Below are 23,169 nucleotides of genomic sequence, written 5' to 3'. Positions count from 1 at the left end.
CCACAAGTCTTCCGAAATATCCGACCCAATTCTTCTACTCCACTCCTCTCTTAGCAAGTCATTACCATTGTAATGCGACACAATCTCTTTATATACTCGACTGGCCAGGCCTCCTTCCCTTCCAATTGGCTTTCTAGTAAACAAAACACAAATCAATTCTCCGCTCAAAGTCCACATTCCCAATCGCCCGTTTAAGCTTCACATAATCAGAGGTCTTAAAGTTCTCTATGTCAAAGTGTCGTTGCAATTCCCTCGCTGTCATCCAAATGCCATATTTAAACAGATCAGCCACCGAACGCACTCCACCCAAAAACCAATCCGCCCAAAAAAAACACATTACCATTTATCCTAATAGCAGGGGTAAACCATATCGACGCACCAGGTTCTTTAAATGCCTCTACACCCAAATATACACATATATTTTTCCATGAACTCCTCAAGTTCTTAATCAGCGGATCTTTTCCACAACTCCTTTTTGAAACAGAAGTCAAGATAGCTTGTGGAGTCAACGGCCCAACAAAGCTAGTCTTAGCCTCCACCCACACATCTTGCAAGTCTTCCACGAATGGAACCAAAAAATCTGACATGAAAGCCAAGTGATAGGCTCTGAAATTAGGAACCCCTAAACCGGCCTTATTTAGTGCATTTGCAATTTCCACAACTTTAATTTCGGAGGCTTCCTATCCCACAAGAATTCTTGAAGCATCCTGTCCAAATCCTTCCAAAATGATGACGGCAACACTAAAGGAAGCGTACTCAAAACATAATTAATTTTTGGGGCAGAGATCATTTTCAAGGCGTTCACCTTGCCCCACAGTGAGAGATTCAACAAACTCCATCTGTCCAGGTCAATCCTCAACCCACTGTATACAGATTTAATATTTTCCGAAATCAAATCTCTAATCGCAGGAGTCAACCATATCCCCAAATACAGCATTTTATCTGGACACCACCGAAATCCTAAGTCCACCATAAATCTCCTGTCCACAAAATGTGATAAAGGCATGACCTCCGATTTAGTCCAATTTATCTTGAATCCAGAGCACAGCCGAAAATCTGCCTTTATCTCCATAAGCGCCGGTACAGACCTTTCCAGATCGCCAAGAGCTAGTAGCATGTCATCTGCAAACAGCCAAATCTTTTGTTTCAAACCCCAGCTCGTAAGTCCCACCACCTCATCAGCCGCCCTAATAGTCTCAGACAATGGTTCTAGGGCAATCACAAATAATAACGGCGACAACGGACACCCTTGTCTAGTCCCTCTCTCCAGCTCAAACTTCCCAGATCGCGTACCATTACTGTTAACCTCAGCAGTCGGAACAGTGTACAACAGCCTAATCCAAGAAACACATTTCTCACCGAAACCCATCCTGGACAAAACTGAAAAGAGAAAATTCCAATTTACTTTGTCAAAAGCTTTCTCAGCATCCAATGACAATATAGCACAATCTCCCTGTCGATCTCTCGCTTTGGAAATAGTATCCAAGATTTTCCTAATATTACTAGAGGTCTTCCTACTTTTCACAAAGCTCGATTGGTTAATATGAATCAGTGACGGGAGCAAACTTTCAATACGAATCGCCAATATCTTTGCCAGAATTTTGTTATCAACATTTATAAGACTAATAGGTCTATAACTCGCCGGTAGAGTATCATCCTTCCCTTTCTTCAGAAAGACAGAAATCAGCGCACGCCTAGTACAATCTGGTAGAACACCATTAATCAACAACTCCAAATACAGGTCTCTCAAAAGACTGCGGTAGTAACCTATAAAATTCAACTGGAAACCCATCAGGACCAGGTGCTTTCCCCACATTTAGTTTTCCCAATAGCTTTCTCAATTTCCTCAACCGTAACATCCACCTCCATCAACTTTGAATCATGTTCCCCAATCTTCGAGAGATCCAATCTATCCAACAAAACTTCACCCCTTCCAGTCACTTCAGGTTCATTTTTGTATAGATTCACATAAAAGTCTTGAAAAACGTATTTATCTCACCCGGATGATACGTAATTTTGTCCTTCCCATCCCGAATCGCCGGTATGGTTCTCTCAGCATCCCTCTTCCTCAACCTATAAGCCAACCATCTATCACACTTCTCACCCTTCTAATAAGCACATTTGAGAAATAGTTACTACGTTCAGTACGCTCATCTATCAACGATTTCACCTCTCTCTTCAACCTTTTCAGTTCTGCCACCACTTCAGCACCTACCGGGTCAGCCATAACTTTTTGGGATAAGTCACTCAACTTTTTCCCCAGTAACGCCTCCTTTATTTATTTATTTACGTATTTATTTATTTATTTGTATAGCGCAACCAGGCCCGAGGGCAACCGGGCGCGTATCTTCAAACAGAAAAATTACATGACTGGCATATATATACAAAAGAGTAATTACAACAGTAGTGGAGATACAGTTAACGTTACAAGCCTACATATGCATCATAAAGAGCAGTAGAGTGCAAAAACAGTGCAGAATCCCATCATGCACGCAGAAAGTCAATGTGTTCCAATGTTCAAATGAACAGTTAGTCTTGTGTGGTGGTTAGCCATAGCTTGGCTTTGTGTTTGAAAAGGTTCAGTGACGGTAGCTTGCTAATGGTAAGTGGCAAAGTGTTCCAGAGTTTAGCAGCCAAGACTGGAAAACTAACACCTCTGGCTGTTTGAAGCTTGTATCTAGGGATCATGAGGCCTTGAGATTGGGCAGATCTAAGTGACCGAGATGGAATGTACTGGGTGAAATGGGAGGCTAGGTAGATGGGGGCCTGGTTGTTTACGCATTTGTAAGTGAGGAGCGCTTTCAGGGATACCCTTAGAGCGACTGAGAGCCAGTGAAGGTTCTTCCTAGTTTCTGTGATGTGAGCCGATCTATGGATGTTGAGGGCCGCTCTGATAGCACTGTTTTGGGTGATCTGGAGTTTGTTGAGGTTACGCTTATTGGTGCCTTGGTACAGTGCGTTGCAATAGTCCAGTTTGGGCATAACCAGCGCCCTGACGAGAGTGATGCAGTTCTGAGTAGAGATGAATGGGCGGCAGGCTGTGATCAGCTTGCAAGTGTAAGCCGAGGCAGCGACGACTGCGTTAGTTTGTCTAGATAAGGAGAGAGTGGAATCTAGGTAGATTCCTAGAGTTTTAGTATCTTTAGATACTTTGATGGAATTGCCATCAATATTGAAGGATATATTGAAGGAGCCGAACGAAGGGTTCAACTTGTTGAGTCTCTCTTGTGTACCCAGGATGAGGAGCTCTGTCTTATCGTCGTTAAGACAGAGCTTGTGTTGGGCCATCCAAGCTTGGATGATTTGGTAAATGTCATTCAGAGCTTTAGAGTCTGCAATGTAGTCACCAGTGATGGGTATGAGTATCTGGGTGTCATCAGCATAATTAGTATAGGTGACGCCCAGATAGTCAAACACATCAAACAAAGGTGTGGTGAATACATTGTAGAGTGTAGGATACACAGGACCCTTGAGGGACTCCGCAGGGGACTGACGTAGGATCTGCTGAGAAGGTAGGAGAAAATACTCTCATGTTCCTATTGTCTAGGAAAGATCTAATCCAATTAGTGGCGTTGTCGGAGAAGTGGGCAGCAGATTTCAGATGCTGGCAGAGGATTTGGTGGTTGACCAAATCGAAAGCCGCAGATAGGTCCAGTAAGAGTAGAAGGGCCAATTTGCCGTTATATTTTAGGTCCTCAATTTGGGTTTTGAGGTCTAAAAGGGCTGTTTCTGTTCTGTGCTTAGGTCTAAAGCCAGATTGTCTTGTATCGAGGAGATTGTTTGTTTCCAGATAGTTCTGTATCTGTAAGTATGCTGCTCTGTCTAATATTTTTAAGAGGAAAGGGACAGTAGTGATAGGTCTGTAGTTAGTTGGTATCGCAGGATCTAGAGTTGTTTTTTTAGAAGAGTGATGACCCAAGCGTCCTTCAGATTATTAGGGACCCTTCCAGATTGGAACGAGGAGTTAATGAAGGTGGTTAAAGGAGCAAGGTCATGTGCTGATTCCTTGATGATAGAAGCAGGACAGGAATCACCTTGACAGTTGGAGGGTTTTAAGTTACAGATGATTTTTTCCACCTCCAGGGTGGCGAGTGGCACGAAACTGAATGGGGTGTGGGAGAAGGAGGCCATTTTATGCGTCATAGGTTTAGTTGTGGGGGACATGAGAAGGATGTTTTGTTTGGCATTAATTTTGGATTGCAGGGTGGGTATTTTGGTGAGAATTGCATTTTGGATGTTGTTACACCACGTACTGTCTTAACTGCAAGTATCAGGGACGGGTGAAGGGGATTCTAATTCTTTGAGGATTTTAAATAGCTCCTTCATGTTGGAATCAGCTTGTGAAATACGCTGGTTGTAGGTCTTTTTTATGGCTTTTAGGATAGCTTCCTTGTAATTAAGGGAGGTAATGAGAAGGTGATCTTTGTTGGCCTTGCAAGGCCGACTTTTCGAGAGTGCTTCAGCCCTGCGTTTTTCTTTGCGCAGTACTCTAAGCTGCAGGGTGAACCATGAGTTCAGATGGGCTCGTTGTTTTGAACAGTGCTATGGTATCAATGGCTTTGAGCAGTGTTTGGTTGAAGGTGTCTACTAAGACGGTGGGATCATTGTGCTGAGAGGCGCAGTTGTTCAGGATGGCAAAGGTGAGAGGGAGTAGTTTGTCCCTGGTAATATCTTTTTTATTCCTAGTAGGAATTGCGGGGGCTATAGTAGGTTTGGGGTGAGGGTTGGTGGCTGGTGTGTGATGGTCGGACCAAGCACAGGCGGAATTAGAACTTATGGAGGTGTTGCAATTAAGATCTGTAATCCAGTCAAGCGTTCTGCCCTTGTTGTGGGTAGGTTCAAGAATGCGTTGCTGGAAGCCTAAGTTGGCAAGTGTAGTAGCAACCTTGGTGGCCATAGGATCTCTAGGGTCAGATAAGCCAAGGTTAAAGTCACCTAGTAACAACACCTGAGAGTTGGGCTTAGTATTGTCAGTCAGGATGGAGTTAATGTCATCAGTGAATGAGCCAAGTAGTCCTGGAGGTCTGTCATCAGCCTGCCTTCTCAGTCCAATAGAAACAGCTATCAAGTGCCCTCTCATTGTACACTTCAGAGCTTCCCAAACTATACCAGGACAAACTTCTCCAGTATGATTACACGTCACAAAACAATCTATCTCCTCTCGCAATGTATCAACCACGTCATCTTTGCGCAATAAGGCGACATTCATCCTGCAGAAAGGACGCTTCTTTAAGGAATACCTCAACTGCAACTGCAGAGTAACATGCGCATGATCAGATAATAATATACTGCCAATCTCGCTCGTTTTATAAGATTCTTTCATCTTGCCAGCTGTTAAAAACATGTCCGGCCTAGAATATACCGAATGCGCTCCTGAAAAAAAGCTATATTCTCGAGAGGTCGGATGCTCCATCTTCCAACCATCCTTTAGATCATGTTCCAACAGTAAATCATCCCAAGCCAAGTGTTGCCTGTCAACTCCCCCCTTAGCCGATATCCCACTCCTGTCCATATTTGAGTTCAATACACTATTAAAGTCACCACTCAAGACAATGTCCCGTGACCCCATGTCTTGTAAGGCCTGCACCACTTTCCTAAAGAAAGATCCGTCATCCACCGATGGCGCGTAGATATAACAGATACCAATTGGCCCTGTACATCTATCAACAGATTCACCATCCGCCCTTCTCGATCTGACACCTCTTTCAAAGCCTTAATAGGTGTGTTCTTTCTAATCAAGATCACAACCCCTCTTGATCTCCTACTGAACGAAGCACCATAAACCTTCCCTACCCAACCTTTCGTCAGCGTTTCAATCTCATCTTTCATCAAATGTGTCTCCTGCAAGAAACATAATATCTGCCTGGGGGTTACCAGTGCTAGCCGCATAGAAACAATGGCCGACCAGCATATGGCGGAACGGGGAGTGTGCTTGCCTGACCGCCGAAGAGGGAGATATACGCAGAGGTGCCCCGAGCTGCCACCCCTCGGGCTTCCCCCACGCAGGCCCCATTGGCACAAGGGCACTCACACGGGCCCCACAGCACCGCCGGAGGAACCCTTAGGCCCTGCCAGACCCTCCCTGCAAGGGCCGACGCGGGAGCACGCCCATTCCACCACAGGTGGGGAGAATGTAATCAGGAGTGGTGAGGGGTCCTTAACGTATCCAGGAAACCCTGGGTCAAAAGACACCTAGCGGCCAACTCTTAGGGAGTAGAGCCACGGGACCTGGTGCACCATCATCCCCCGGAGGACAGGGCGGAAAGGGTAAGAAGAAGGTACGTAACCAGAGGGGATCGAAAGTGGGACCAACACCCTTCTCCACCAGACATCGCCTCGTAAGGTGCATTGTATTGTGTGCAGTGAGGGAGGCAGGGGGCCCATAAACCCGAGATTGGATCCAACCCCGCCCAATGCCAAGAGACTCCGGATGAAGGAACCACAGTGAGCCAGGGGGTCAGAGCATAGACACCACAGGGAGGCGGTGAGGGGTCCCACAGAGGAGGCAAACAGCAGGTGCAACCACAACGTCAGGGCCCCAGGGAGGCAATCCGGATCCACTGCAGTGCCATACAACGTCCGCAGGCACACGTGAGAGGCGTAGCCAGAGTGGAATCACTCCCTGAGTTTCCAGGTGGCCGAAAGTCACATAAAAGCCCCATCTTATGCATGGAGTGTGGGTGGGCTTCAGTGGTATCTCCCAACAGGTGAGCACTCCATGAGCTGGAAGGAGGCCCTGGCAAAGTACCAGTTCAAGTCAGCGGACACCGGGATGAAGACCGGGGGCCCTCCTGCGACCTTGGCGGAAATGAGTTCCATCCAAAATAACATCCAGACAATACTTGAGGAGATAAGGGGGATAAGGGCGGACATGGGGGCCAAGATAGCGGACCTCACGGCTCAAGTATCCACGCTGGAGAATCGAATGTAAGGGGTCGAAACCAATCAAATGTCTACGGGCCTCCTAGAGACACAGATGAAGGCTAGATTTCTGGAGGTGCAACGCCGGGAGGAGGAGCTCTGCCTCAAAGTAGATGACATGGAAAACCGTGGGAGGAGAAATAATCTAGGATTCTTTGGCCCATCGGAGGCAGAGGGGGAGACCCCACTCTGGAAGGTAAAGTGCAGGACAGAATACAGATTGCACTCGGGGCAGACGCTGGAGAGGGGTTCATGATAGAGTCCATCGGGCCGTGGGGGAGTGAAAGGCCCTCCATCGGTGCTGGCACGCCTGCACTATTACAGAGACAAAGCCAGGATTTTGGAGAAGACGAAGGGTCTCCGGGAAATTCAATACAGGGACTCTAGAGTGGCAATCTTTCAGGACCTCTCGGCCCTCACATTGCTGATGAGGAGAAAATGTGGGACCCTTGTTAGGGAGAATTCTCTGTTTAGGCTGGATTTCCTAACCTAGTGAGTCCCCAGCAGCTTTGCTGGATTTTTGGGGTTTATTTTTTTCTCCTGCCAAGAGTGAGACTCTTTTACCCTCACTCTTGGGCATGATTTGAGTGTGTTTCTTTGAATCTAGATGTGCTTAATGGGCTATTGGGTCTTTTACCCCATAGGTGTTCATGTATTTTTGTGATGTGTGTTCCACAGCACCCTCAGTGCAGTAACGCAGGGGTGTCATAGTGACCCCCCCAGTATAGACTCCATACCCTGGGACTGACTACTGTCTCCCAGGGCATGTAAAGTCACCATTGACTTTACTAGTCTTAAATTCTGAACAGAACCAGTACAATCCATCATATTGTGGACGTACTGGCTGGGGCAATTCAATTGCCCCGGGGTCTGTTAGTCGAGGGGGCACGTCTCCGTCCCCCCTGATCGAGTTTTGGCTGGTGGCAGTGGATACTACTTTTTATATTCGCAAATATTTTCCTATGGGATTTCCCATTGTTTTAGGCTACTACCTTTATTTAATTATTTACGGTAGCCTCGAACATACCGCCGGTTTATTTCATTAATATTAATTCTCCGGTTGGTATTTTTTGCCAAAACTTGATTCTAAAATGGCGTTTGTGTTCTCTTCTGTGACTCCAACCCAAGTCGAGCCCTTTGTTCCACTTTTTGGCGGGCTTCTCCACAGAATCCCTCCAAAGTGGTGCCACTCTGTCTGGGGTACTTAGGAGGGGTGGAGGGGGATTTAGGCACCCTGGACTGAGTTGCCTAGGCAACTCAAGTCGCACTCTGTCCTGATTGGCCCAAGTGGTGAGCCGGCCGGCTCACAACTTAGCATGTTTGAGTGACAGCTAGGCTGAGTAAATGGGGGTTTTCTGCATAAAAGCCGGGCTTTGGGGACTGGAACTTCAGAAGTCGCCACAGGACCTAAGAATCCGATGAGGGAGAAGCTGAGCCGACCTGCCACGATGCCACCACCGGTGGAGCCCTGCTGGACCGTCTCACCACTTTTCCCAACGGCAGAGGAGATCTCCCGCCGGCGAGTCTTCTTCCTTTGACTGGTGGGGATAACCAGTTTCACCATCTTTTCGCCTTCCCGACGTACCTCGTGGCCGCCTTGCCTGTGCCAAGCACCCCGGCAACCGGGATACCACGTTTTACCACGACCGCGAACAAAGGTACCACCTTTAACCAGAAAACTCTGCGGGTGGTTTCTTCCCTGGCAGTGCAACGACCTTCATCTTTCCTCCAAGTCGAGATCTTCCCTCCCCCTGGACGACGACGCGACTTGCACCCACTGCCAGGAACAACTGCCACCGCTGGAGGTTCCTTCCCACTTAAGGTACCGTGTCCCGCGTGGCTTCCCTTGCCACCGACTGTACGGGGTAGATTTAGCCCCCGGCTTTCGAACCTGGGTTGGCCTGGGACACCCTGGCTAAATTTCCTAAGGCTCTCTAAACTCTTTTTGAACCCTCTGCAAGACTTTCTAAGCCTAGTGTAACTTTGTGATCTTGGGCGCATTTGTGCATTGCTCTAAGAGTGGGCCCAGCCTTTGGACTTTGGCTCACCAGTGACTTTTGCTCTTCTGCCTTGCTAACAGTGTTCCTGAATCTTAGAGTGGTGTACCTTTCCATATTCTGTCTTTTTCCCTCCCTTTCTCACAACTTATTGGAGTGCCATCTAGTTAAGCGCTCACCTCTGTATGAAAATAAGTGGTGTTTTACTGTGACTTATCTGATAAGGAAAAAGGGGTGTATATATTACAATAGTAACTGTGTTTAGAATATTTTACAACAGTGTTTCTAACAGTGTGTTTTTAAATAAATAATTATATACTTTGATACCAAAGCTCTGGTCAGTGTTTGCTTGTATTGGTGTGTCTGAGTGCCTATTGTGTATACTTTGCATGCTGCCTAACTCTTCTTGAGAGAAGTCTGACTGCTCAGCCACAGCTACCAGGTAAATCTGGGTGGTACAGACTGCTACCAAGTGGGTTTACTGCTAACACCTGTAGTCCTAAATCTTTTGCAGTGTTCCCTAAGGGAACTGCACAGGTTTCTGCCTAACAACCCTCACCAAATGGTTGCAAGAAAAGGGGGTCAGATACCGCTGGTTACACCCATTTTATCTGGTCTTTGAGTAGCAAGGGGAGAGGCATCATCTTGTGGCCGAAGACGGCATTCAGAGGGTCACGGAGGACTTGGTTGCGGGCCGCCCGGGCCCCTCAGTTGAACGCAGAGATGACGACACGGATCCCACATGGGGTCCTAGAGGCCCAGACTCGACCAGGGGGAAACAAATGGTGAAAGGGACCCGAATATTCAAGAAAAAGAAACACCTCCCCCCGGCCGCCTTTGGGGGGCACTTGAAGTGAGAAGAAGTTGCTCTGCAAATGCACAGCACACCTGCATACATTCTGTTGTGCCCTCGGATGCCCTGAGGGCTGTAAGGGGGAGTAAATTGTTCTAACTTGTAGCCATGGTTGGCGTATTTTGTTCTCTTAGTTTGCAATGGCTCCGTTGAGGCTGGTGAAGTACCGTTTGTGGGGTTATTGTTGTTGTGGTTGGCTGGACCCGCTGAGGGGTTCCTTGAGCTGGTTCGATAAGAGGGGAGGAGGGGATTTTAGGGGAAGATACGTAGAACCTAACCTGAGACCGGTGGGACACATTGAATATTCTAGGCCCGACTAAGGGGTGAAGCAGCTAGAACCCTTAAGGGGTGAAGCAGCTAGAACCTTGCTATACTAGAGACCTGGGCGGTGGGACAAGCCCCTGTTGGTTCGTCTACGGAACCCAGTTTTTCTGGGAAATGTAGATGGATGTCTAAAAAGGGATGGAGGGTGGAGGGAAGGGAGTAGGGAGATTATGTTCTCTTGGTTTATGCCGGCACCATTGAGGCCGGTGAAGTTCAGTTTGTGAGGTTATTGTTCTGGTTTGCCGGAACCGCTGAGGGGTTCCTTGACTAGGTTTGATATAAGGGGAGGAGGGAGACAAATAACCCGGGGCAGGGGACGAGACCCTGATGGTTCGTCGACCGATCCCAGCAATCCTGGGAGGTGGAGGCGGACGCCTCAACAGGGATGGTGGGTAGGGAGGGATGGGGGGGGGAAGGAAGGTGAGGGGGAGGTGGTGTTGAGGCAGGAGAGGGAGTAAAAGGGGAGGGGTTAGACAGGTTAAGCCATGGATCTTTAGTTTACAGAAGGCCTCGAGCCGAGTAGGACCCATGGAAGTTTTTGAGTACAGGGTTAGCAACGATAATGGTTGAAGGACGGGTGGGTACGCTTAACGTTAAGGGCCTGAATTTGCAAAATAAACGGTCCCTTTCTAGCAACATGTTCCGCAAACAGAAACTAGGGAAGTTCCTGGGGATTAAGGGAACGTGCAAGGGTACACGGATGGCCACCCTCTATGCGCCTAATATAGGCGAGATAAAGTTTCTCCGCCGGGTGTTCAGGGTAATGGATAAGTGGGCAGAAGGAGCCATGATCCTAGGTGGGGACTTCAACCTTATAGCTGACCCTCAACTTGATTGGTGGTCGGCAAAGGGGACGGAGATGAAAGAGGTTACAAAGGATAACCTAGCCATGAGGGACCTCCTGTTGGAATACTACTGGGTCGATGTGTGGCATAAATTGTGGCTGGGCCCAGGGGGTTACACTTTCTTCTCCCCCCCGCATCATACATACACAAGAATCAACCTTTTACTGATATTGGAAGAGGGGTGGGGCAAGTTAGGGGTGCCGAATGTGGAGGCTATCACCTGGTCGGACCACAAGCTACTGGTAGTGAATTGGCAACTGCCAAGAACCACGAGAAATTATAGGTGGCGTTGTAATGATTCCCTATTGAGGGACCAAGTATTTAAAGAATCCCTAAGGAAACAAATCAAGGCCTACTTTGAGATTAACGATAATGGGGAAACTGAGAAGACGGTAGTGTGGGAAGTAGCGAAGGCCACCTTTCGGGGCCTCCTTATTGCAGAGGGGTCACGAAGGAAGCGTGAAAGAATGTTGATTGAGGGCAGACTTTGTGAGGAACTGAGGGCTATGCGGGCATGGCTCACCCATAAGAATGAGAATCGACAGGCTCTCTTGGGAGAAATGCGGGAGAAAAGACAGGCTCTGCATTCGGTTCTTATTGGGGAAGTGGTCAACAAGATGAGGTATACGTGGCAGAGGAATTACAAAAAGCCGGACAAGGTGGGGACCCTATTGGCACATAGAACTAGAGGCTGTAGGATGGAGAGGCGGTAGGAGGTATCCAGGATGTAAAGAGGGGGGAGAGGTAGCGGAATGCTTTGCAGACTTCTATAAATAACTGTACACTAAACGGGAGGGGTAGTCGATAGAGGACATCAGTAATTACCTGGCTGGGCATTCCCTTCCCAAACTTAAGGACTCGGAACGAGAGGCTCTGGAGGGGGAAGATAGCGGAGCAAGAGGTGAAGGGAGCTGTTAAAAGGCTGAGGACAGGAAAGACCCCGGGTGGGGATGGCTATACGGCTGACTTCTTTAAACAATACCAATCCATCCTTGTGAAACCAATTGCCAAATTGTTCAACCGAATTAGGGGGTAGGACACAATACCACTGACATTCCTTCAGGCCCTGATTGCCGTAACACCCAAACCAGGGAAGGACCCGACGGAATGTGGTCATATAGGCCCATCAATCTCCTAAATGTGGACGCAAAGATCTTCGCCAGGATCCTGGCAACGCGTCTGGAGAGATATCTTCCCCGGATGATCCACCAGGATCAGGTGGGATTCGGGCTGAACAGACAGGGAGCAGACAGCATGTGAAAGACCCTCCACGTGCTGAACTGTGCTGTGCGGGAGGTGGGGGTTCTTCTGTTATCTTTGGATAACCCAAAAAGGCCTTCAACGGGGTGAGCTGGGCCTTCATGGGGGAGGTTTTCACATCTCTGGGGATGGGCTCGAGATGGCTGGGTTGGATGTCGGCCTTGTATTCCGGCCCCTCAGCAAGGGTAGTGTTGAATGGATATGAATTGAGGTTGTTCCCTCTGGGGAGGGGCACAAGACAGGGCTGCCCCCTACCCCCGCTAGTATATGCATTGATGACGGAACCATGGGTGGCATCAATCCGCAATGAAGGAGGGGGGTGTTCTGTGGGGTAAGGGTGGGGGACACACATTGCAAGGTCATCCTGTTTGCGGAGATGCGTTACTTTAGGTCACCAAACCATCCCAGTCAGTGCCACGGGTGCTGCAAAGTTGTGAGCGGTATGGAAACTTGTCGGGCTTTAAGGTTAATCTGGGGAAGTCATTGGCGTTCATGGCAGGAAACCTATCCGATACCGAAGGGAAATATGTGGAGGTTCTCCCCTTTAGAATACAGAGAGACAGGTTTCGTTATCTGGGGATTCAGGTGACGCAGAACCCTGGATATCTCTTCGTCGGCAGTGAAGCGAGATATTGAGCGGTGGGCAGGGTTAGGACTCTCATTGATGGCGTGCCTCAACTCGGTGAAAATGGTAATCCTCCCCAAGTTTCTGTCAAAAGGTCTGAATCACTGGGCAGTCCCGCCACACATGAAACGATGTGGCCCACTAGCCACAAGCCTGTGGACAGAGCAGGGAAGAGTCCATGAACACTAAGGGGATCCTAATTGGGTCTCTATGCCACCCATGTAGGACCTTGAAATTATGTTCTATGGTGGAAGTAAACAAATTCTCATGAAAGGCGATCTTGAATATCTTGGACCATGACTTCTCCGGTATTTCCCTACCAACCCTTTCTTCCCACTGTTGCTTGAAATCCTGTCTATTCCCTACCTCTGCTGTGATCATAGCACTGTATAAGCACAAAAGGATTCCCCGCCTCCCCTCCACCGAAGCCAAGACCCCCTCAAACTGAGTCAAGTCCCTAGTCAGGTTATCCACCCACTTGCCATCAGTGAGAAACCCTCTTACCCTGAGATATTCGAAGATAGACATGATTCCTTTCCTTCCACACCACTTCGGCGAAGGCGTCATATCCTATGTAGGTCCCTTCTGAAAATAGCTGGCCTACCCTCTCTAACCTCCTGTCCAACCAGATCTGGGAATGATGGAAGCCCCGCTTGGTTAGATCTAGAGGGGGTCCCCATACCGACGACAAGGGGACAGCCAAGAGTACATTAGACTTGGATTCCTTCCATATAGACCAGAGAACCCAAAAGTAGGATGTGACCGTAACGTCTGAGGGATCGCCCCAGCGGAGAGCACAGATAATCTCTAATCTTCTTGGGGTGTTCTGCTATATCCTCAAGAAAGGTCCAATATGTTTCTAGGTTGTCTCTTAAATGCTCCACCAGCACCCACAACTCCGCCGCCAATAAGCAAATCCCCCCCAATCCCTATGTAAGGTTAGTGTTGATTTTTTAATTCTGGGAACCTTTTTCGGCCATACATAATCGGGCCAGCAGGGTCTTCGGTTCTCTGACGTAAGTCTCCAGGACCACAGTTGGCAGGCTCGAAAAGAGATAGAGAATTGGGGAAGAACATTCATTTTAACAGAGATGATCCTTCCATACCACAAGAGCACCTGAAGAGCCCAACTCGCTAAATCCTTCTCCAGAGTCACGAGCATTGGATTATAGTTAGATAAAAACAAAGCAGTAAGATCGCTTGGAAGCTGAATTCCCAGGTACATAAGCCCCACCGTCTCGACTCTCATTCCCTTAAATGGTGCCCTGTTCTCTAGGCCAGCGCCCTCCAGCATAATACAAGCTGTATCTATATTAATCTTAAGACCCGAAAACTGACCGAAGGACAAGTTCTGGGACACGTGCCCAGGGACAGATGAGTGTAGAACTGCTAGATACGCCAAGATATCATCAGCAAATAGGGACAACATAAAGGACATTTCTCCGCATTGGATATCCTTGATTTTCAAGTTGGTGCGAATCGCAAGTGTTAGAGGCTCCAGGGACATGGCATAAAGGAGGGGCGACAGAAGGCAACCCTGCCTCATTCCTCAGGCCAAATGGGGGAAGGCAGACAACATCCTGTTAACTAATACTCGGCCCGTCAGAAAGCCGTAAAGTGCTGCAATCCATGTTCGGGGCCAGTCTGAACTTTTCCAGGACCTGAGGCATATAGGGCCATTCGACGCAGTCTAATGCTTTTTCCAAGTCCAAATAGATCACTGCTGTGTCTCTGCCCTCACCTTGCGCCACATGCATCAGGTCTATGGGCTTCCTAATGTTGTCAGATCCCTGTCGCCCCTGAATAAAACCTACCTGTCCCCATGGATCAGCAATGGTAGGAACCGCTCCATCTTCAGTCCCAGGCGTTTTGCTAGTATCTTCACATCTGTATTCAGAAGTGATATATGCCTATATGAAGAACACTCCCTGTGTCACCCTCTAGCACTTTATTAAAAGACTGGGCCAAATGCGTTGCCAGGAAAGACTGATACATCTTGTAGAATTTCACTGAGAAACCGTCATCTCCCCGAGTGGTACCCAATTTCAATCCCTTAATCGGGAGAGCCACCTCCTCTGAGGTTATCGAGCCGTCCATACTGTTAGCCGCAAAGTCGGACAATCTTGGCATCCTTAGAGAGCCAAGGAATCCAGACATCTGAGTACCATCCCCTGGGAACTCCAATATATACAAGGCCTCGTAAAAGTTCCAAAACTCCTCCCCTAGTGCCCCCGGGTCGAAAAGGTACACGCCGTCCATACTTTTGATTCTGTTGACCAATTTAGATTTCACCACCTTTCATAACCGCCATGCCAGAATACGATCCGTCATATATCACCCTTCTCATGATACTTCTGCTTCAGGAATTTCAACTTTTTTTCTGTATCCTGAACCAGCAAATCCCTCAGCCGTGCTTTATAGCGGTGCAGTTGTGCCACCAGCTGTGGGTTTTGGCCTCCCGCCCTATTACCCTCAAGCTCAGATTCTCCCGATCGGTCCCTCGTTGAGCCCATACACCGACTGAACTGTGACAGGACTGCCCTCAGCCAACCCCTTACAGCAATGTACCTCCCCTTGGGGTCCTGCAATGTTTAGTTAACTGTCAGCCTGAGTGTGGACATCACAACTATTTCCATCCTCTGTTCTTAACCAGTGACGAGACCTGGTATGCCTCCCAATGAATCTGGAATTCAGCCCCAGAGGGGCGCCCAAGGCCCAATGAGTTTCCTGTAAAAGGAGTAGGTCCAACTTTGCTCTCCTAAATTCTCGGAGGACGAGAGAGCGTTTTGTGGGGGGGGGGGATTTAGGCCTCAGACAATGAGAGACCCCACCACCGGATCAACATTCACCCCCACTATTGAAACACATTACAATCCCCATATTGGTGACACCAGGAAAACTGCACTGACACCACATCAACTCTGCCTGCTGCACAAATCAAAGCTCGAACTGCTCACACCTCCCTCGAGTTTAAACACTGAAGAGCCGCCACCACAGCTCTCCTCCCCATCACCTCCCCACTATAGCCCCCAACGCCATAATGGCACCAGTCCAAGAAGGATTAAGCATCCTCCTCTCCCTTCCCTGACCCACCTCTGCGTTATGCCCCACCAAATTAACTATCTTACCAATGTCACAAGAACATCCTATTCAGTCCAACTAGCGAAGCGTGTAGCACTAGGGCCTCGAGTATCCCAAGTCTCCACCCCGTCAGCCTAAGGCAACTGGACACTGGGCGTCCCCTTACCAACTCACCTCACCTCACCTCAACCCAGCCCCCTACCCCCATCTCAGCAACAAACCAAAACATTTATGCATGGGGGCTTCCAGTTCTGCCCAGTCATCAGACCAAAAAGCACCCATATCTTAAAAATGCAGGGTTAGAAATTGCCAGGAGCTGGGAGCTGTTTAGCTCCTGGTTATAGCCAATGAGAGCCTGGTTAGCTTGAAACCAAGAGCTACCAAGAGCTACTTGTGACTCAAAAGGCAAGTGGTGCAATACAAACATAGCTATGTAATGTTAACTGTGTAGATTTGGGAATGTGTATAAAAAAAAATAAAGGACACGCCTAAGAGACATGTAAAGCTTATTGGATAACATATAATGGACAAAGGGTTTGCATCTCACGCACTATGTATTAGCTCCCTGCTCCCCAGAAGTATCTCCTGCCTAAAGGGTGATGCCCGATCCCCAGGTGCTGTTTTTGCTCCTGGTCAACAAACCCTACTTTCGACCACTGAAAATGTCCAGCTCCGGCTCCCCCTGATCCAGTTATCCCCAGCTAAGAAACACCCATATCATTCTTGTGAAAACATCCACCCCAACTCACGCCATAGAACTCATAGCGCCAGGAACATTAATTTCAAGCATCGCCCCTCAGAGGGGTGTTCAGTCTTTTATACTTTTTGCAGCTCGGAATTCTCTGCCGCCTTTCCCCCTTAACCTTTTGTAAAACCTCTGCCATTGTTCCTTCATCATCCCAGGATTGCTCGGCCGATACACCCATGAGCTCTTCAATGATCCTCAGAATGTCATCCGCAGTGACTAACCTATACTTCTGAATCTCATACTCGAAGGATATGGAGAAAGGGAATCCCCAGAGATATTGAACCCCCTTCTCATTGAGCCATCGTGTCAGAGGCGCACACATTTATCGCCTTGCGTGAAGGCTGACATCTTGAAAGATAGTTAGCCTTGAGTCCCCCAGTGAAACCGTATCCTCCATCCTGGCCTTTTCATGAATCCTCATCAGTTTCCTCGTAGTAGTGGAATCTGGCCAGCACCGATCTCAGGCCCTTTCCCCCACCTCCTGCCCAATGAGCTCTGTCATTGGTAGACTCAGCCATGAAGTCCCCACCAAACAGGAGTTTAATCACATCATGGATGACCCGCTTAATGTTCCTCTCCGTAACTCCCTCCCTCTACTGGATTCCAAAAAACCGAAGATTATGTCCCCTTTACCGGTTCTCAAAATCATCTATCCTGAGAGTATTCTCGGGTTCCCTCCACTTGAGTTCTAAAAGCTGCATGTCAATGTGGACCTCCATCATATCCAGTCAGGTCTGGTTGCTCTCAAGGTCTGCGACTGCAAACCTCATTGATGATAAAACTTCATCGATCTAGTCCACTCATTTGCCCATGGTGTTCTTCTGGGTCCCAATGTCAGCGCAGATACCCCTCATCTCTTCCAGCAGTGCCACAATGTCCTTTTTCTTGAGACCGGGTGGTCTGATGACTCCGCCATCATGCCCAATGCAGTTCCATGCCCCAAGGTAGCCGCAGGAGAACTAGCAAACTGAAACCTCTGCAGGGAGGATTTCCAGTCCATGGCCATGAGAATAAACACGAACCCACACCACACCCCCGGTCGTTGCAAATACTAGCTCAGGACACGGCAGCACTACGGCTCATGGCCCCTCCCCCCAGCTGCCGGGCCAGGCACGTGCAGAGCGGTAGGAACTTCAGAGGGTGCCCAAGTTCCCCGGGCTCCAATCACCACTGCCACCGATAAACTCAAGAGGAAATTAAAGTCCCACAAAACACTTTCCAGAATACCGGACAAGCCAACAGCAGAGGCGCACCAGTGCAAATGAGAGACCACAGCACCCCCACCAGGGGAGGGATCAGGGCACAGTCTGGGGCCCACAGTTCTAGAATAACTGCAAAATCCCAATCAGGGCCCCCTGGGAAGGGCGAGCATCCACAAAGAGTCACAAGTCCTGCTTAGGCAGCACCGGAACCCCAGGCGCTGGGACTCACGCCCCTCAGGAGATCACAGGGCACTGAACCCCTCACCGGTAGAGTATGCGGCAGTCTAGAGCACCCCCAATTCCCTAATGATCCCTGAGCTGCTATGGCAGGAGGAGTGTGTAAGCCCCAGTCAGGCCGCCTCTCTGCCTTATTCCAGCCGACTCAGTGATCGGTCACCATTGGCTAGCACACCCCCTGTGCAGGGCCCAAGGGCCTCTCCTCAGTATCCCCAGGTACAGGGCCTCAGTTTCACACACTGGGCCCAGAATATACAGCTAAATGCAGAATCTGCTCCCAGTTTGGCCCACCTAGAATGCCGGGCGCCAACATCAATTCTCTGCTTCTAGCCCCCCAGGGGAGGCCACTTAGTCCCAGGCCGCTTCCTCTGACTCGCAGCATTCCCAAATTTGAACCACCATGGGCGCACTGTATGTGGCTCCCTGCTCCTAGTCCTCTTCAGGCTACAACATGGAGAACAGGCTCCCGCTCCCCCTAGCCACCCAGATGGTGTTTGCCAACGGGCGAGATAACTTCATATGACCCCCACAGCGCTGATCGCTCCTAGACCCTCACAGAGCACAACAAGGCCACTGGAGCACGCCTGCTCCAGCACAGCAAAGGCCTCTAGTTTTGTCTCTGCACCAGGGGTCTCGCCCTGTCTCCGAGGCCGAGGTCTCGCCCAGTTCGCCCACCCGAATCAAAATGTAGCTGCAGTGGCCTCCAGGCATGGCCACAGCATCCAAGAGAGCTGTGGCACCATGCGCCCTCCCCTGGGCCTCACACCGGGGAAACCTGCACCTAGCTTGATCTCCTTTTCACAAGCTCAGGCACCAGGATATCGCCCAAACAAGCGTGAGACCCACAGCAGTATAAAGCTCCTCAAATGGCCTTCCTGGGTGGCGGGTGGGGGGCGGAGCAGGGACTCATGCTCTATCAGACCCTCTTGATTCAGAGATGGCTGTTAAAGCGTCATCCACGCGCCCCCTGGTGGCCTCTCCTTTGAAATCCTTTAATGTTCCCAGGAGTAATGCAAGGGGCGAGTCCACCTACAACAGTCCTGCAATCCCCAGGTACTACTCATTAGGAATGGAAATCGTCCTTCATATTGTATTTAAAGGTTGTTGATGGCTTACATTTTGCGGCCAGCAGGAAACTTGCTCCGCTACTGAGTTACGGTCTGAAGACTGCTGCTTGTTTGCGTCAGGGTCTGAAGTAAAGCAGTGGATGGTGGTGCCGTTGCACCCCACGAAACAAACTTCCATTGAGGTAGTATGTTATGCCACAGATTTGTAATGTAATTTGTCATTTGTATAGTGCCTTTTCCCATTGGTATGGTCTCAAAACGCTGGAGGTTGAACGCCCTCGGGGGACCGAAGTCCAAGCTGTGAAAAAATTGGTCAGAGGAGTTTAAAATGCGTGTGTAAATTTTAGCCAATGCGAAGGTGGGTAGGGGTGGCCAAGAGCCTACTAGCTATCCAAATCGAGCTGGCATGTGTTTGGGTGCTTTGAAGTAGTCTGGGGAGTATGCAAGAGTAGGAGACTTGACTTTGGCAATCTTCCATAGGCATGGGTACGAGTGGATGTTCTTGCTGGCTTCTTGGTGTTGTAGATGTGGCGTGGATTCTGTACTGTGGTCTGCTGGAGATTATTCTTACTGTCACTCAGTAATTTCAGAGAGTTTTGTTGCTGCCACAGCGTTATGAGACAATTAGTGCTGCCTCCACCTCCTGCAGCTTTGAAGAACTGTGCAGCTATTGTGTTTCGGATCTTGTATCTTTCTCTATTCTTTTTATGTCGTTTGGACTTTTTTCCACCTCTGTTCCAAGTGGCTGACATATGGAACATGTTGCATCAGACAAACTCAGATCACCTGAATGGTGTCATTTAGCCACTTACTTGAAGACTGGCCTTGGGAAGTCTGATGCCATTGCCCCATTCATTACATTTTGCTGAAACAGTACCGAGACGCAGAGGAGGTTTGCTTGGATTAGGACTAGCATTTAATGGTACAAGGACTTTTCTCTGGTACCCTGTTTCCTGTGGGGGAGAGGGTGCTCGTGAGACAACGCCCTACTGGGCAGCTCAAGGTAAACCACTGGGCTAGTCTGCAGCAAAGAAAAAAGTTAAACATGCCGTGCTGCACATGCCTTCTACATGCAGCAGTGCCTTCGAAACCGGCACCTCCCCAGTAACCAGATCTGAGATGACTACACCACGAAGTTCATCTCCTTAACCTCAACTAGGCATGTACATTTTCTCTATGTTGTTCCATATTATTTGGAAGGCCAGGCTAACGTTTTATTAATTTGGTTGGGGAACAAATATGCATTGTTCTGTTTTGACTTTCCAAATTATTCTTCCAGAGCAATCACGTTAATTGGATTATTTTTAAACGCCCCGTCTTGTTGTTTTCAGATCACCCTCAGCTATATGGAAGGTGAAGGTCAGTGTAAGTGCACTAGGAAGAATCGGGCTGTAAAATGTAAATGCAGGGTGCTGAGTTTAGGTAGGGAATGTGAAGAGGAGTTACAGACCTGGGGCACAGGAAGTTGAGGCAGCATGGGACTTTGGGGGATTCTGAAGTACAGGTACGGAAAGCACATGTCCATGAGTGCAGAAGCAAGCAGCATATCGGAAGTACGCTACCTCTGAAGGGTCTGGGGTGGTAAGTTGGACATGTACAGAGTTTAGATGTGTGCAGAACAGAGAACATTCATAGGGAGGGTATGGAACACAAATGAAGTCAAGGAATACATACTATGATGGTGCGTGGTGTGCTGGTAGCCATTGAGAGACGTACTAGTAGTAGCCCCTGCATCACAGGATATTGCAGTTGGGTTAGAGCAGCAGCATTGCACAGAGCACATGCTGGTCATTTTTGATGCAGCACTCAAAAAAAGCTACAGCCTGCAGTGCCAATTTGGCAATAGCGTATGTTGAGTGTATTTCAGTGGTGCGGGAGGGTGCCAACAGTGGTTGTGCTTCGACAGGCCTGGTTGAAGATACGTGGGGCCCATTTTAACATAATGGTTGGGCGGTGGGAAGCTTGCTTGGAGCGGAAAACAGTCTGAGGTACCCATGGGGTGCACACATCTTAATGGAGACAAAGAAACAGAGGCGTTGCTGGGGGGGGGCTGAGGGGGCTACAGCCCTGGGTCTTTTGGTTGTAGCCCCGGATAGAAGCTTAGGGGCTACAACCAAAGGGCTATAGCTAGCCCTGAGTCCCGCCAGTCCCGACATTAGCTTAGCCCCTGATCTTTTTCAGACCTAGCATCATACCTGCAAAGAAATACAATGTCTTTTTTTGCCAACGAATATCACAAGACTGCCAGCCTGCAGGGAGCTGAACCCATACATTCCCACTGAAAAACTATACACCCTTCTTTGTAGCTGATGCAGAGCAACTGGGGTTAAAGGCAACAAGGTGAGAACACTCCTGTATACCCCAAGGGAAGTGATGGCAGAAAGGGCTTCAGCAAACGCAGCTTGTAAGGCGAGCACTGCAAAGTGCACATTTTAAAGCAATACCTATGCTACTTATTTCAAACTGTTATGCTTAGAAACTTGTGGTTTAGGGCCATAAGACATGTGATACTATTTTCTGAGATATTATCAGGTCAAGTGATGTCATTTCCCGTGAAGTTATCATTATGCTATAATTACCATTTTTGGAACTTAAGTATATTACATCCCATGGTCCTGCCTGTTGACTACAAATTGGAGGATTGGTCACCATGCTGTTTTCGAGTGCTTTTAACGGAAGTTAAAAGTACTGCTTTAAGGCGAAACAAACCAATCCACAAAGTGAAACAAACCAATCAACAAACGCAGAAATTAGTTTTACATCTATAAAGGGTTCATTAGATTCAACTTACCATAACCCCGTGCTTTCCCAGAAGTGATTGAAATGCTTTCCGTGTTTTGATACATCAACGTGTATTACGTAGGAGCGAGTCGACACACTTTCCAAAATACCCAATACCAAGAATTTCACTAAAACAGGGTTTGAACGCATGCCGCTGCAGTAAAAAAAATACCAAGTAGAATCAGATCCACAAGGGAGCGGAAATGGTCAGTTCAGCGTGCCTTGCGCATTAGTTCTCAGCGCAGACTAATTCGTTTCCTTGAAGCGCGGTATCAAATTATTATTTTGTGGGCTAAAACGAATATGTCTCACTGCTCAGTGTAACGTAGACATCCGCACTGCAAATGACCCCTTACACGGAACAACATTTCCCGGTTGACATCCGGCATTTGCTTCGTAAAGTTCTGCAAGGAATTTCTCCGGAAGTGTGAGTTTTGCAGGGACGGGTAAACTCGTCGGACCTGTCAGAAAAAAAAAAACTATCTCGTGTTTTTTTGCAGTTTGAAAACTTTTGTGTACTACATCTCCCTCGATATTTCAATATACGGGAACTTTTAGCTTTGCCACAAATTATTCAAGATGTTTCTAGAAACATATTCGCCGTGCAGCATGATTAGGTGTTATGTAATATTTGGCATTCTAGTGCCCACTCCTCTTGCCTTTGGCTGCCTTCGCACCGGTGTTCTACATGAGCAGGCATTGGATGTGTCCCGCTCCCGGCACGGTTGACAGGAATCGAAACCCACTTATAGCCCGCCTGGTTCGGAAAAGTAGCCCAAATACGGTTGCATGCTGCGCTTTCAGCTCCAGTGCAGAAGGGCTCAAACAGTGACAGTTATGTCCTGAAAGCACTGCTAACTTATTTTATTTAATCTGGAGATATGTTATCTATGGATAAAAGCAGTACATTATCGAAAATAAACGTGTTTGGGCTATGTTTAAAATTGTGCCTCCCGTCAACACAGAACTATTCAAGTGGACATAAAGCTGTGAGGAATTGCCACCTGGCAAGGGTGTGAAATCAGTGTTTTGTAAAATGTATATTGGGTAATAAAAATGATGCACAAAATCTGCTATCAGATTCCCCTTTCATAAGATCCATGCCAAAAGCATAGTGTACACCTGTGCACTGCTGGATCAGTAGCCTGATCTAGCGACTGGCGTATATGGGGGCCCCCCCATCCCCTGCAGAGCAGGGGGCCTGCTAGCACATGTCCTGGGAGGGGGC

At 48.5% G+C, this 23,169-nt stretch overlaps 1 protein-coding gene across 1 annotated transcript in view; it reads right to left on the bottom strand.

The window, feature by feature from the left end:
• Window positions 1–22,408, bottom strand: part of IDUA (alpha-L-iduronidase) — a 616,851-nt gene extending 594,443 nt beyond the window's left edge. The window contains exon 1 of the mRNA XM_069626380.1: window positions 21,952–22,408. Within this exon, the coding sequence (XP_069482481.1) occupies window positions 21,952–22,091 (140 nt within the window). The 5' untranslated portion in view covers window positions 22,092–22,408. The remainder of the gene's footprint in view (window positions 1–21,951) is intronic.
• Window positions 22,409–23,169: the final 761 nt, after the last annotated feature.

This window comes from Ambystoma mexicanum, chromosome 6p (assembly GCF_040938575.1).
Source record: "Ambystoma mexicanum isolate Mex_15411 chromosome 6p, UKY_AmexF1_1, whole genome shotgun sequence".
NCBI classification, from domain to species: domain Eukaryota; kingdom Metazoa; phylum Chordata; class Amphibia; order Caudata; family Ambystomatidae; genus Ambystoma; species Ambystoma mexicanum.
The sequence above is the reverse complement of the archived record's forward strand: the minus strand, read 5'-3'. Positions and strand labels throughout refer to the sequence as shown.